At 38.6% G+C, this 15049-nt stretch overlaps 1 protein-coding gene across 2 annotated transcripts; it reads right to left on the bottom strand.

Moving 5' to 3' along the window:
• Positions 1 to 9535: 9535 nt before the first annotated feature.
• LOC143217408 (uncharacterized) lies at positions 9536 to 13162 on the bottom strand. 2 transcript variants are annotated; one of them, XM_076441680.1, is made up of 4 exons: positions 13083 to 13162; positions 12604 to 13022; positions 10841 to 11913; positions 9536 to 10620 (listed from the first exon to the last, which is right to left on the bottom strand). In XM_076441680.1, exons 2-4 carry the CDS (start codon positions 12976 to 12978, stop codon positions 10080 to 10082), a joined length of 1989 nt encoding a protein of 662 aa, XP_076297795.1. In that variant the 5' UTR covers positions 12979 to 13022; positions 13083 to 13162; the 3' UTR covers positions 9536 to 10079. The 2 variants fall into 2 exon arrangements, with proteins under 2 accessions (XP_076297795.1, XP_076297794.1); XM_076441679.1 differs by having other exon boundaries at positions 12604 to 13011; positions 13083 to 13139.
• Positions 13163 to 15049: the final 1887 nt, after the last annotated feature.

Raw genomic sequence — 15049 nt, 5'->3', positions numbered from 1 at the left:
TTTTTCAACAATTTGTTAACACTAGGTTCACGGGACCCTTCAAACTGACGATATTGAGATTAGTGTTGTATAAAGCTTGAATCTTCGAAGCTCCAGAGCTCAGCCTTAAAGAGTTCTTCTATAGAAACTTAGTCTTTAAGACTGAGCTCTGGAGCTTCGAAGACTCGAGCTTTACACAACACTAATTGAGATTGTAAAGATTTTGTTTCGTTGTGTATATATTATTAGGAAAATAGAGCCAAAAATTTGGACAGACTCATTCTTGTTTATAAAATAGTGTGAAATACTTATTTTTAGAGCTCCGTAAACCTAGTGTTAATCTTCCTCTAATATTACAAAATTTATCTGATTGTCCATTCTCTACTCGCTAATATATTAGTGTATAGTCTTGTAATGAGAATTTGGTTGACTACACAAGGGTTAACAGAAGTATCGCGATCTTTGATCGATGCTTCTCGTGTCCAACGAGGATCTACAATGATCGACGAGGATCCTGACGAGCGTTTCCATCCAGCCCGGCACACGTGGAAGGTCGGGGCTCGATCGCGACAGATCATCCAAGATGATGATCAGTCGCGTTCGATCCCCGACGCGTTACGCGTTTTGTACTTTTATATCGTGGACGATGCCGCCGATTCGGGCGTCGAATCGATCCCGCGTGGCCTGGATCCAAGATCCAGGACACATCTGTATGTACCATAAACTCGACTGCGCCGCGACGCGCTTAGAACATAAGCAATAAGCCTGCCGCTACCGGGAACATGGCGGCCTCCGGTTCTCGGGACTTCTGCAGCGCCATCTGCCTCTGCGATCATGCTACCGGGACTCCGAGGAAGCCCATGTTTATATTAACCCTTTGCGCGAGTGTGACTCGACATCGGAGAAAGAAAATTATAAAGGAAACGATTTGATTCTTCCTTTATTTATTTAATTTTCTTATTTTTTAGTTAAAGACACAAGTATTTGTTCCACGAATATAAATTACTACAAAGTTTGAGAGCTATATTTATGGTATAATTAGTAAACAAAATTGTTTAAAATAAGTGGGCGTCAAGGAACTGTCCTTCGAAGAGTAAATATGAAAGGAAATATTTAAAATAGTAGGGAGTTGTTGGGAAGAAAATTGAAAAATAATTCCTAGAGCAAAGGGTTAAAGAAAAAGCGACTGGCGTTTGTTGGTTTGTAAAACTGCAAATTTATCTAGACAGTTATTACTGGATTTTATGCATTTATGAGCAAAATGGCCGCGTACTTTCAATCGGTGGATGAATCGAGAAGATTCAAGGATATCTGTGTATTAATTTCGGCTTAATGAGACAATCAAACCCTTGCCGTGTTTTAACGAGTCACACTCGTGACGAAGATTTTAAACAAAGTCTAACAAATACTGAACATTACGCCTTTCTTTTTAAATGAAGTAAAATTTGATTCGTTTTTGATCAATATTTAATTTGATAAATTTTAAGGGTTGAAAGAAGAAAGAAATTTCTAATTTTCTGTCCACTTAGAACAATTATCAGACAGCGGATGCAAAATAAAAACTTTCCACCTGAATTGCAACAGACGTGAAGTGGAAGTTCATTTTCTTTCTTAATATTGGTTTGGCAAATAAGTTCGTTCGGTTTTTCAGAGTGGAACAAATCAACAATATGTTTTATGGATTGAAAATAGTGTAACAATATTTTTTTTTAATTTTCCGATGGTTTTACTCTTTTAAATTACGCCTACTCAGTTTCGTCATAAACGCATAAAATCCGCAGTCTAACAATTATAAAATTAATGAACACAAACGCCGGTAGGTTTGGTTTATATTTGCAGTCGTTCAAAGCTTAACATTCTCTCGTTATAATGAAAACTCGTTGGCTTCGACGCAGCCAATCACAGTCTGCCATACATATAAGCTCTGTACAGTAGGTGAAGCCTAAATTCTCCCAGCGTCATGATCGCAGATCGCGCGGAGAGTCGCGCAGATGTTGGATCATCAGAGGCCGCAGTGTTCGCTAGCGTTCGTCTGTTGTAAATAACGGTAAACCTTACCAGTACTTAACGAGCCGGGACGAAATAAGGTGGGATCGGGCCGGCGGATCTCCGGAAGATCTGTAACTCATTCCCCGTTCGATACTCCCGCGGATCGAGCGGCGGAACGACTGGAAACCGGAAGTCCTCGGGGTCCGGCGTTCTTATTTCACGTCTCGGGAGCAACTTCGCGGATCTTGGAGCCCGAACTAACGATAGCTACGCTTTTAAACGTTAATGATTAATTTGTTGACTCGCGCGCACTCGCCGCGATATCATCCCACCCTCCCAACCACCCCTAATGAAACCGATTTATAGTTTTGTAGCGATCGGAACGCGGCGCGTTTAGGAATCTCGCGTACGTAGCGTACCTTCGTTTTGAAGTGTTCTTATTTTTCTACCGATCGACGAACAGAATTGGCCACACACGCGTGTCGCCGCTTCGTTCGCCGATGATTCGTGTTCTATTTGTATGATTCGTGGACCTCGCGGTTAGGGGAGAGCGTGATAAAGGACCAGCCGGGATTTGTGACCAGCACGCGTGAGTTCCTTTCGACTTGTGATCTCATTTCTTCGCGGAGGAACGAGCGTGAACGCTCTTTGTTTCTTTTCCTTTCCCAGCGACCTGTTGACCGGATCATCGACCCACTAACGCGCCTCAATGGCCGCCATCTTGGTTATTGTAGGTGGAATTTTATTAATTTGTTTCAACCCTTCGCACTCGGGACTGTTTTAGCTGGAAAATCAAACGTTTCTTCCGACCTAGAATAATCCCATTCCATATGATTTTTTTCGTTTTATATTTCGCACTCGAAATTATTCACCCTTTTGCAAGTCAAATTCAACCTTTTGCAAATTCACTCATTAAGAATATTTCAAATGAATTATTTATTTATTTAGATTAAATTATATATTCATTTACAGACTCGTGTACGGTGTCGTTATTGTGAGGGAAAATAATGACTCAGTACTCAATACGCTTTAATGAATGCATATGCACTTTGATTTTAGAAATCAGAAAATGGCTACGATGAATATACATATCTGCATATAGTCTTCATACGTTACAAAGTTAATGGATTGGTGATTACTAGACTGCGGATTTTATGCATTTATAACAAAAATTGGTATGTGCGATTTAAAGCAGTAGACATATTTTGAAAATTTAAGGACGTCAACGTATTCGTTTCAGTTTAATAAAATAATTAAAAGAAGAAAGAAATATTTATCCAGCTTCTGTTTCTTGGAATTGATGCAGACATTTTTTATTTTGCATAAACATCCGCAGTCTAGTCGTTACTTTTAACCCTCGCAAGGTAAGGTCTAATAACACATAAATATTAGGTCGGCAAGAAAGTTCTTGCGGTTTTTATTATAAAATCAAAATCAAAACAAAAACCGCAAGAACTTTCTTGCCGACCTAATACTAAAGGTGGGGTTCTCTTAGACCCCAATAAATGGATTTCATATAAATAGCCTCGTTTTTAATAAATTTGGAATAAAGAATAACACAGGATAAAAAGTAAACAAACAGATTTAATTTTATCCATATAAAAATTCTTTTCAAAAATCTGAAGCTGGGGCTCTGAGAACCCCACATTACCTTGCGAAGGTTAAAGAGATATTTGATGTGCGATACATCTTCGCAATCAATAAAATTTTGTATTTCTCTTAAACACTTATTTAAAAGTATTTTATTTTGAAAGTTCGAAATTGATTCGCAAAGGGGTGAGTTTGGAGTGCAGCTGTACAGCAATTTTTAGTGGTGATCGATCCGGTTAACAGGTGAATCGTGTGGCAGGGACGGGCGATGTTTCACCGTGAAACCATGTCCTTCTTGAAAGTATTTCTCGCGGATTAGTTCAAGAGAAACAGAGCTTTTCCTGTGTCGACGAACTTTGACTCGTTCGAGGCCACAAAGAAATAACGAGGTCTTTATATGAACGGAGTTCCTCTGCTTTTAATTAACCGTGAACTCGGCCCGTAATTCGATAGGGCTGATTTTTATCTTGATACCAGGCGGCGATGATGATTCGATTTCTGGAAGTTCAATTTGTTATAGAGAAATAATTACGTTGACGAGATCAACCCTCTTGCGCTCCTTCGATTTTCTGTTTTCGATTGTTTCTGTAAAAATGATTACTATTGTGTTGCGATTTGATGTATCTGTTCAACCCCCGGGCATACCAAAGTGAAGTGCGTTGTATTAGGTCGTTCGGAGAAAAGTAATTTCGTTTTTCCCGTTACTTCCATTTGTTATAACTAGACTGCGGATTTTTATGCAAAATAAAAACTGTCTTCGTCAATTGCAAGACACAGAAGCCGCATAAAACTTTCTTTATTTTTAAAAAATTTTAATAAATCGAGAATAACATATATGGGCGTCCTTAAATTGTCTTAATGTGCTTTTACTGTTTTAAATTACGTCCACCGATTTTTGTCATAAATGCATAAAGATCCGCAATCTAGTTGTAATTAATAGACTGTTGATCTTTATGCATATTTATTTAGCAAAATTGAGTAGGCGAAATTCAAAATTGAAGTTGTCAATGTATTGATTGCTACTCTATTAAAATCATTAAGGGCTCCTCTATTAATAATAATAATTCAGTTTAGTTTCGATTTCTTGCAATCGCTGCAGACAATTTTTATTTTAATTTTATTTTAATTTTTAATTTTTATTATTTTTTTATTTTTATTTCAAAAAATCTTTATGCATATTTATATAGCGGAAGATGTCTATGTATGATTGCTCCTCTATTAAAATCATTAAGGGCTCCCCTATTAATAATAATTCAGTTTGGTTTCGATTTCTTGCAATGGCTGCAGACAATTTTTATTTTAACATCCGCGATCTAGTTATTACTGAATCTTATTTTAAATCGCAAAATCGTGGTGCTCGTAGTGCTTTCTAACCTTTCAAACATTTTTTTTGTCATCGCAACTGACGCGCATAATCAAAGTACACATTTCCATCACCTTTCCCTTTTTTATTACCGCAACGGTAACAAATTGTGTGCTGTAAACAGCACGCTGGGGAACGTTGTAAATACCATCGAAGTACCATTTTTTTCAACATTTTCTACTCCGTGCAAATTTCATTTCAAACAAAGTCGTGAAAGGTCATATAACTCAATTTTTTGCTAATACGAAACAGAAATTCCGCGAGCATGGGACCGGACCGTTCAGTTGCCATAAAATGTCATAAACAGATTGCGGGTTATTATACATTTATGGAGAAATTGGCTAGGTGAAATATAAAACAGTGAAAAATTATACAAGTCTAAAAATACTGTTATGTTATTTTCAAGTATAAAAAACTATTAGAGGATGAAATGAATTTCTTTTTAACTCCTGCTGCCCACAATCGTTGCTGACCATTTTTATTCTGCATAAAGATTTGCAGTCCAGTCATAAAGCTTATTCTGAATGGCAAAAAACTTGGTTTTCATTTGCCCTCGAGAAAACGAAATGACATTCCGAACGACCTGATACTTGCATCAGACAGCAAAGAAAAAAAATACTAAAGGGAACATGAGAGATTAAATGCATCGTCCACTGTCGTATGCTTCGGGTGAAAGTATGAGATTGTGAATGAAATGTAAATTGTATCGAATGAGAATGTGAGACGAGAATATGTTGAGAACCGCGGGAAGATGTTTTTAGTGCAATGGTTTTTGGGGAGCGTACGAGGGCTGAACTCTCGAAGGACTTCTAATCGGAAATCGTGAGAGTTCATGATTCGCACGGCTCTGCGGTCTCTCGCAGTAGGACGAACGCGCGTGTGTCGAAGATATTTTTCTTTCGCCGTCTGTACAAATTCTCCAAGTACAATTCCCCCGTTTCCGTCGCGTTGACGCGCACGGCCGGAAGTAGAATCGCGGCCTCGAGTGGATTCTCGCCCGTTCCCTAGAATCGATTCGGAAACCGGATGGATCCTGGACGAGGACATCGTTTCCGGAAGCGAAGAAACGCCCCCGTACCTCCGTCTTTCAACGGCGAAAACCGACCGACCAAATACATAGAGAGAGAGAAAGAGAGAGATAGACGGTTTCGCAAGCGGAAAATGTCTCGTTCGCGAAACACTTGCGCTCGACGCGAATCTTTTCTCCCGCGACAGCCGAACGCGCGTCGATTTTCGATAGTGATGATCGTTTTTCCACGCGTGCGCGACCGGCCGCACGCGTGTCGCGTGCAAATCTGAAATTGATATATATATACCGATCAACATGTACACATATATATCAATTATCGTCCATTATAGTTACGATATTATTACGAATTATTATTTGTACAAATTTTATGTTGCGATATAAAATAAACGATAAAACGACAAACTCCTGACCCTTTGTTCTTTCGCATTCTAATCGGTCTGTTCCCGAGCTGGGACAGAGATCGTGTAGGGAAACTATTTATGACTAGACTGCAGACTTTATGCATTTATGACAAAAATGGGTGGATGTAATTTAAAATAGTAAAGCCATTAAGACGATTTAAGGATATCCATATGTCACTTCTAATTTATTACAGTTGTTGAAGACACGAAGTAGTTTTTATATGGTTCCTGCACCTTTTGTAAGTGACGAAGAAAATTTTTATTTCGCATAAAGTACATACAGAAAGTACAAAGGATGCTGAACGTAGAAAAGAACAGCATTTAAACAGTATAAACAGCATGATGAAGGGGTAGGCGAAAGGACAGTGATCGTGGAGATCCTCGGGGACAGTGTTGAGCAATAAATAAATTTATTTAAATAATGATTTAAATAACAAGTTATTTGTTATTCGGATATTCAAATAAAACGCAAAAATAATGCTCTATTATTTTAGCAAGTCTAAATGAATTTATTTAAAATAATAAAGTTAGTTGTTATTTACAAATACAATTTGCAATTATTATTTGTATTAACAAATCATAAATGAAATTTTATTTCGAGCGCGACCGTAGCCCGACCACTGGCAGCATACCTGAAAAGGTTGCCATAGCAGAAAAAAAACGCGCACGGATCAACTACGAATCGGCCGATTATTTACAAACACCGCGCTCCGACAACTTCAACTTCGACAGATGGACAACACGTGCAACAGACCCAAGCAAATTGGTACAAAAAATAGTTGTATTTACGTAAATATTATATGCACGCGGGTAATCACGATATTCATTTCGCCACGTGTTCATTGTATACATATACAAAATACCAGAAATAAGAGAAGACCAAAACCTATTTAATTGATTTCCACCTCAGTTCAAATAGTAAATAATCTTTTATTTGCAAATAAGAAATAATAAATACATCAGTTTTGGAATTATTTAAATAATTTTTATTTAAATCAAAAGTTTAGTTATCATTTGCAATTAATATCACACTTTTACTTATTATTTAAAATAAAATTTGCCCAACACTGCTCAGGGAGCTATATCTCTACTTCACAGATTTTACAGAAATCTATAGATCCTCGGCCAACTTATAGCCTCGGAGAAATCAAATTTCGGGATAGATTTGTAACATATTGGGTAAGTATAGATCAATTAGTATATTTATTCAATTTGTATCGTAAATAAATCCAGTGAATCAGGAGTCTCATTATTATTATTATCATTATACACTACTTTTTTATCAAATTACTTTTTCCCCGTAACCTTTTGCATCATCAAAAGATAGAATGAACCCCTCACTCATCTCCCCGTAAATTTATAGCATGCAAATTGCAATCAGTAATTAGTTATTGATAGTTCTCTGATCATTTCTCCTGTCATTCATTTTTCACAGATTCGAGCAGATGTTTCTTGCAAATCGCCGTACAGCGCCAATTCCAGCAGCGGCAAAACGCCCAAACCGTTAGCCGGTTTACGAAACAGTTATCGACAGTGACATCGTGATGGTAACATCACGTTCGTTCTACTATTGCAGTCGGTAAGGTGGACTTCAGTTTGGACGTCTCTCCGCCAGAGGGCGGAACATGTCAGTGCTGTGGCGTTTGTCGGTAATATAGATTCTATTTTTGTAACAAATGAAATACGTTTTATATTGTACTTTAGAAAAATAAAGAATATTAGTTACTACAGATAATGTGTTCTTTTTTTCACCACCCTGTACACGAATCCTTGTATTAGGAGAATATCAGAAAAAGAGGTTGCACTCAAATTTCATGCCACCTCCTTTGTTATCATGTTCTCCTATCAGAGAGATCCGAAAATTTTTAAAAATCTCGAAAATTTGAAAAGTATCAGGAGCACATGATGTCGTAGGAGGTGGCACGAAATTCAGTAGTATAAGTCAACGACAAGTCAGACGGTGGAAAACTGGCCAAAATCTCGAAAATTGGGAAAGTATCAGGAGAACATGATGTCGAAGGAGGTGGCACGAAATTCAGTAGTATAAGTCAACGACAAGTCGGACGGCCGAAAATTGGCGAAAATTTTCGAAAATCTCGAAAATTGAACTTTGTATTAGGAGAACATGACGTCACAGGAGGTGGCACTAAATTCAGTAGTATAAGTCAACGACAAGTCAGACGGCCGAAAATTGGCGAAAATTTTCGAAAATCTCGAAAATTGAACTTTGTATTAGGAGAACATGACGTCACAGGAGGTGGCACTAAATTCAGTAGTATAAGTCAACGACAAGTCAGACGGCCGAAAATTGGCGAAAATTTTCGAAAATCTCGAAAATTGAACTTTGTATTAGGAGAACATGACGTCACAGGAGGTGGCACTAAATTCAGTAGTATAAGTCAACGACAAGTCAGACGGCCGAAAATTGGCGAAAATTTTCGAAAATCTCGAAAATTGAACTTTGTATTAGGAGAACATGACGTCACAGGAGGTGGCACTAAATTCAGTAGTATAAGTCAACGACAAGTCAGACGGCCGAAAATTGGCGAAAATTTTCGAAAATCTCGAAAATTGAACTTTGTATTAGGAGAACATGACGTCACAGGAGGTGGCACTAAATTCAGTAGTATAAGTCAACGACAAGTCAGACGGCCGAAAATTGGCGAAAATTTTCGAAAATCTCGAAAATTGAACTTTGTATTAGGAGAACATGACGTCACAGGAGGTGGCACTAAATTCAGTAGTATAAGTCAACGACAAGTCAGACGGCGGAAAATTGGCGAAAATTTTCGAAAATCTCGAAAATTGAACTTTGTATTAGGAGAACATGACGTCACAGGAGGTGGCACTAAATTCAGTAGTATAAGTCAACGACAAGTCAGACGGCCGAAAATTTTTAAAAATCTCGGAAATTGGGAAAGTATCAGGAGCACATGATATCGTAGGAGGTGGCACGAAATTCAGTAGTATAAGTCAACGACAAGTCAGACGGACGAAAACTGGCGAAAATCTCGAAAATTGGGAAAGTATCAGGAGAACATGATATCGTAGGAGGTGGCACGAAATTTAGTAGTATAAGTCAACGACGAGTCAGACGGCCGTAATTTCACAATTCCAAATAAGTAACACAACTCACACGATTTTTTTATAGTATTGTCTTTATTTATTCATTGTAGATTCATACATAAAAGGTTTGAATTGTACATGTGCATATCTTATATTCAAAACGTTTATAACACGAATGTTGACTTTTGCGTTGTATTGTTGGTAACGTGGTCTTTAATTTGGGCGTTTCTCCGCAAGATGGCTGCAGCATCTCAGTGTCCGTCGGTAAGTTATTTACTAGAACTGCGACGTTACCATCGTTCACGTTGCCGCTGCATGAATTGGCGCAATACGTGAATTTAGCATGAGCAAATGATCTGGCGCCACTTTTCTGAAATATGGAACATGCAGAAATATAACATACGTCCAAACATCTGATAAACAATATTATTTTTCTATTCAGTCATTAATTAACAAATTTACTAGAACATTTTCATGATAACAGACAACATAATTATTACGAGATAATATTTCTATAATACGCGTGTATATGAAAACACTATTCCTACGCGTGATCAATGAAATTACAATATTTTCAATCATCTTATTACAACATACAACTACTACAATTAATGAAAGCGATGTAATTGGAACATTTGGTAACGCGAAAGGAACTTAAGTACTATTTCTCGACGTTAAACAATCTCTCCATAACATTTGGCTTGTCGTAACGATCTCTACAATACAAATTCATTTTACCCGTGCGAATACACGAGCAATCAAACTCCTGAACGACCGACCGTTGAACTGACTGTTGTTGCATGTCCTCGTGATCGACTACTCGATCGTCGGTCACAATGTTTTTAATATACGTAACATTTAAAGTCAATTCCTTATCGTCTAACGTTTCCCACGGTGGGAAAATTTGTACTACGCTCGCGGATTTCGCTTCGATTCTGCCGACGATCTCGGGAACCGTCATGATTCTAATACGCCTAGGGTAACGACTTTCTTCTTGTGAGGGTAGAAGATTGAATGGATCCTCGATCACAATGCCTTCCAGGAACTGTCTGCTAAAGCTGCTCACGCAATTCTGCGCGTGGACGGTAACGCACGGCATGGACACGTTGTCCTCCGTCGCCTGCTTCACCTGGTGCCTCCACATTCTTACGAAACTCGCTTTGCTGCTGATCAACGTCTGCAGCTTCTCCGACAAGCTGCCCCTGAAACGAACCAAAAGATTGTACGTCTCCGGTAAAAATTAGGGCTGTTACTTTTCCGAAGCTTCGGAGATTCGAAGGATTTGAGGGAACGAAGGGAACTTAAATGTCCGAAGCTTCAAAATTTCTGAAACCGAAGCTTCGAAGCGTCAAGATCTTCGACCTCCGAAGAAAAGTAACACCCCAATTAATTATCGCTCGCGACAATGAGATGTGGAATTACTTTTTCGGTTTCCTCCTCTTTTTCTTCGCCGAGTCCAGCACTCTGAACTGCATGGCCGAATCTGATGGCATCCGCTGCGGACTACCCACGCTGGCTATCGCACCGGATTCCGCGGTCCTGTCCAAGTTGTTTTGTGCAAGTGTGAGCTGCGACGAGATTTGTGATATTTTCTGCGAGAGACACTCGACTGAGTACCCAACTTGTTCAGCTTTGGAAAAATAGGTCCTATCGCTGTCCTTATTGGTATACTGCGAGCTGGTGGAACTGGAAGTGAGAGGCAATGTCGGAGACGAGGATCCATCTATCTCGATCCTAGAAACATTAGCGGGGACCGGAAACGTATCTTGAGTATCCGCGTCCTCTATCCGAACGCTGGACTCGACGTCATCGTCGGTAATAGGCTCTGTAAAAGCATCATTGTCCTCTGGAACATCCTCTATCTCCATTCTCGACAAGTCTCGCGCGTCTCTAGGACTCTCCTCGATGCTGAGCCTCTTCTCCTGTGGATCAGGCGAGTCCTCCGAGATCTTAGAGTCTCTGTAAACCCGCGATTGTATCGAAGCCTTCGAGTTTCCGGAAATTTTCGAGGCTCTAGAGATCGGCGAGTCATCCGAGTGATCGCTAGCGACGAACGCAGTCTCGTTCATCTGTTTTAGACAATCCTCCAGCTTCTGGACCAACGCGCGACGCTTCTGAGTGCAGATAAGGTTCCCAGCACTTCCAGTTCCCTCCTCGCTAGGGAGAACCGGTTGACGAAGTCTCCTCCGTTTCCATTGGAAACTATTTCTATCTAAAATTGGGGAGTTCATTGAAACAACTCTGCTCCCGGTGTCTGAACATTTGTTCTCTATCCGATGCAGAGCTTTTCTCTCGCCGACGAAACGCTTCTTTTTGGACTTGTTCGGGTTCTTGCCCAGCACCGGCGACATGGCAACGTGGGACGACTGGACCACGTGGACAGCTGACTCCGAGTGGAAGAGGTTCCTTCGGACATTTTCTTTTCTGTCGTTCTCGCTGATCGATCCACGTTTCATATGCTTCTCCTTCGGACAGGTCCCGTGTTTGAAGCAGAGCTGGGTAAAATAGGATTTTATGTAGTCAATAGTAAATAATCCTATTTATTTTAAAGTATACATTAATGTTTTTATTTTCAACTTCAATTTTAAATATTATTGTTGAAAATAATGGCTCGAGTTCAGCACATCTATGAGCGTAAATAGTTTCCTAACGATAAAATGCACTGTATGTTTATGCAGTTTCTCAGAGTATTATAACGACGTGAAAAGTAAAATACTTTATTTCGTGTTTCAGATTGTTCAAATAAAATATTTTATTTTCGAAATTTTATACAGGTTTTGCACTCTGAATTCACCCTTTGGTAAATAAAGTATTTTTAAGTAAGTTTTTGTAAAAAGAAATCAAATCAAATGTAAAGTAATATTTAGGAAATTATCAATTCATTAATTTCGTAATAAATTGTAGTAAATTTAAAAAATGAAAGTACACACGTATTTATTGAGGCGTATTGAGTATTGAGTTTTATGTTTCCCTAAATAAATAATTAATTTTAGATATTCCTAATGCGTGAAATTGATTTGCAAAAGGTTGAATTTGATTTGCGCAAGGTTGTGAGTTTGACTTGCAAAAGGGTGGAAATTTGGAGCACAAAACCACTATCTTATTTAAAATACTATTTAAGCAAAATTAAATATAAAATATTAAATAGTGTTTTTGAAATATTTGTTTCGGCAAATAATGCCCACCTCTGGTTTAAATGGACTGTCTATTTTTCGAACTTGCTTCCTCCGGTTGCAAAGAATCGGCGATTTAACTTTCCCGCGTTCGCTCGTCGGACCCAATACAGGGGACAAGATGGCGGGCTCGTTCGTGTCGGTAACAGAAGATAAACGTTGGTGAGTTTCGATCCATTTCCGTACGAACTCACCCTTCGAAGTGCACGGTATCGTTGACACGTTTCGATCTATCGTCAGAGCGCCATCTTTCTGGCCCTGGAACTGCTTGGCCACGTGTAAGGTTAGAATCGACTGCCCGAAATTTAATCGTCTCACGTGGCTCGGCTTTTTCTGCTCGCTATTTCCCTGCTCGCTCAACCTCGACGTTCCTTTAGTTTCGTTCATGTTTAGCAGCCCGTTCGAGTTCTCGCTCGGCCACTAAAACAAACCTAATCGTTTATTATAATAGACATATCTCCGGACGTCGTCCGGAGACTTATGCGACCAACCTGTGCACGACTGCCGCGGCCATGCTCCCGTTGTCATGGCAATGGCGTTCCTCGCATCGCGCATGCGCAAGCGCCGTGCAACCGGCAACCACATGAACAGCGGTGTTCAAACGCTTCCCGCGCGTTCTCTCGATTATCGAACGATCGCGTGGCTTCTGGCGGGAGGAAATTCAACTCCCGTTTTGTTCTGCACATTTACGGAAAACGTAATCGAACATGTTCCAAACGTGAAATCAATTAATGATTGGAATCAGTGGATGAAACTTGAATCGGTAAAAAGATTTAAGCTAATTTAACTTCAGAATTCGGACATTTTATCTGGAATAAAATATTTTTATTACATATGGAATTGCTTTTTCATTCTGCTCGAATAGTTACTCGTATTACCACTTTATTTTTACAACTTTTTATTTTGCATAAAGGTCTGCAATCGTCCAATAACAATACTTTTTATTGAATCTTTTAGTGACGAAATACAATTTGTGAATGAATATTCATAAACAATTTTGAAAAAAAAATGTGATGAATCCGTCGACCCGTCGACCTGTAGACTGTGGATTTAATGCATTTATGGCAAAAATGAGGTGCAGTTTAAAAATATAATTAGAACGACTAAAATAATTTAAGGAACATCAAACATATAATATTTTCAACTTGTTAGAATTATTAAAGAAAGCATGGTTCCTGTCTCTTGATGCGGAAAATTCACAGTATATTTATTAGTATAGATTTAACCTAACATTGTAACTACATTAAAATTGTATTATGTCGAACACCCGTGTGCATGTAAAAATAATATAAAAGCTAATCAGTAATAAATTAATTTTATGTATTTGAGACAAAAATTAGTGGACGTAATTTCAAATAGTAAAAACTTCAGAGAAAGAAGTTTCCGCCTCGTACCAAAAATTAAAAATACTATTATACTATTTTCAACCTCTTGAACCTATCAAGGAGTATATTTGTTGCAATATTTGTTGCAATTCAGATATAAAATTTATATTTTGCCTACCAATTGAATTATTTACCAGATGAATTATGAATATTAATTAAGCTTTCTCGTATAAGTGAGTTATATGTTTATAATTGATAACTAAGAAGGATCTGGCATTAATTTGTTTTAATATTGAAATAAACATCTTATCACAAAATCTTATAAAATTAATTTTGCTTGCACCTTTATGTTATTTTTCAGGAGAATAGAAATTGAACAGTCTACTACCGAGCGTCGCGCGGGGAGATGTAACGGTTAAATTTAATAGTTCATATCTCCTAAACGCATAGGCTTTTCTAACATTTTTTTTTCAATATTGCATTGCTATCCAGTTCTGTGAGCTATGTTTAAAATTTCAAGTCTCTAGCTCATCGGGAAGTTAGTTTAAAATCAATTGCAAAATTGTAAAATAGGACTTTCGATCTGTTATCTAGCGCTCTTGGCTACTGTAAACCATATTTTCGTATTATCGAGAAATGAGAACGCGAATCCCGCACCCTTACAATCCTGGGAAAAGGAACCCTCGGATTGTAACTAGCAAATAACTAGAATCTTACTAGAAAAATGGGTCGAAACATGGGTTTGCGCGCTTCGGTTGTTTGACCTTATTTGAGCAGATTTTGGGCTGGGTGAGGGCTTATTCTAAAGGGGAAGGTTAGGCGCAGTGCGCTCTCGTCACGAGGTTAACGAGATTATGTTTATAACTAATAATATGAAGGCCCAAAGTAGAGTAAAAATCTAGGAAAAAACCCGCAGATTTCATTGCATTTTTCTGTCTCTAAAAGACTTTTTTGACTTATGAGATGACTGGAGCGCACTGCGTCTAACCTTCCTCTTTAGAATGAGCCCTCACCCAGCCCAAAATCTGTTCAAATAAGGTCAAACAACCGAATCGCGCAAATCCATGTTTCGACATGTTTTCGACCCAAAATCTAGTAAGATTCTAGTCCCTTTCTAGTTACAATCCGAGGGT

The sequence above is a fragment of the Lasioglossum baleicum genome, chromosome 16 (genome assembly GCF_051020765.1).
Source record: "Lasioglossum baleicum chromosome 16, iyLasBale1, whole genome shotgun sequence".
NCBI classification, from domain to species: Eukaryota; Metazoa; Arthropoda; class Insecta; order Hymenoptera; family Halictidae; genus Lasioglossum; species Lasioglossum baleicum.
The sequence above is the reverse complement of the archived record's forward strand: the minus strand, read 5'-3'. Positions and strand labels throughout refer to the sequence as shown.

Excerpts from the sequence above, each read along its gene's own strand:
- LOC143217408 (XM_076441680.1), bottom strand. The coding sequence starts at position 12,978 with ATGAACGAAACTAAAGGAACGTCGAGGTTGAGCGAGCAGGGAAATAGC. Across the intron at positions 11,914-12,603 it reads ACAGTCCATTTAAACCAGAG|CTCTGCTTCAAACACGGGAC; the intron begins GTGGGCATTATT and ends TATTTTACCCAG. Across the intron at positions 10,621-10,840 it reads AAGAGGAGGAAACCGAAAAA|GGGCAGCTTGTCGGAGAAGC; the intron begins GTAATTCCACAT and ends GGTTCGTTTCAG.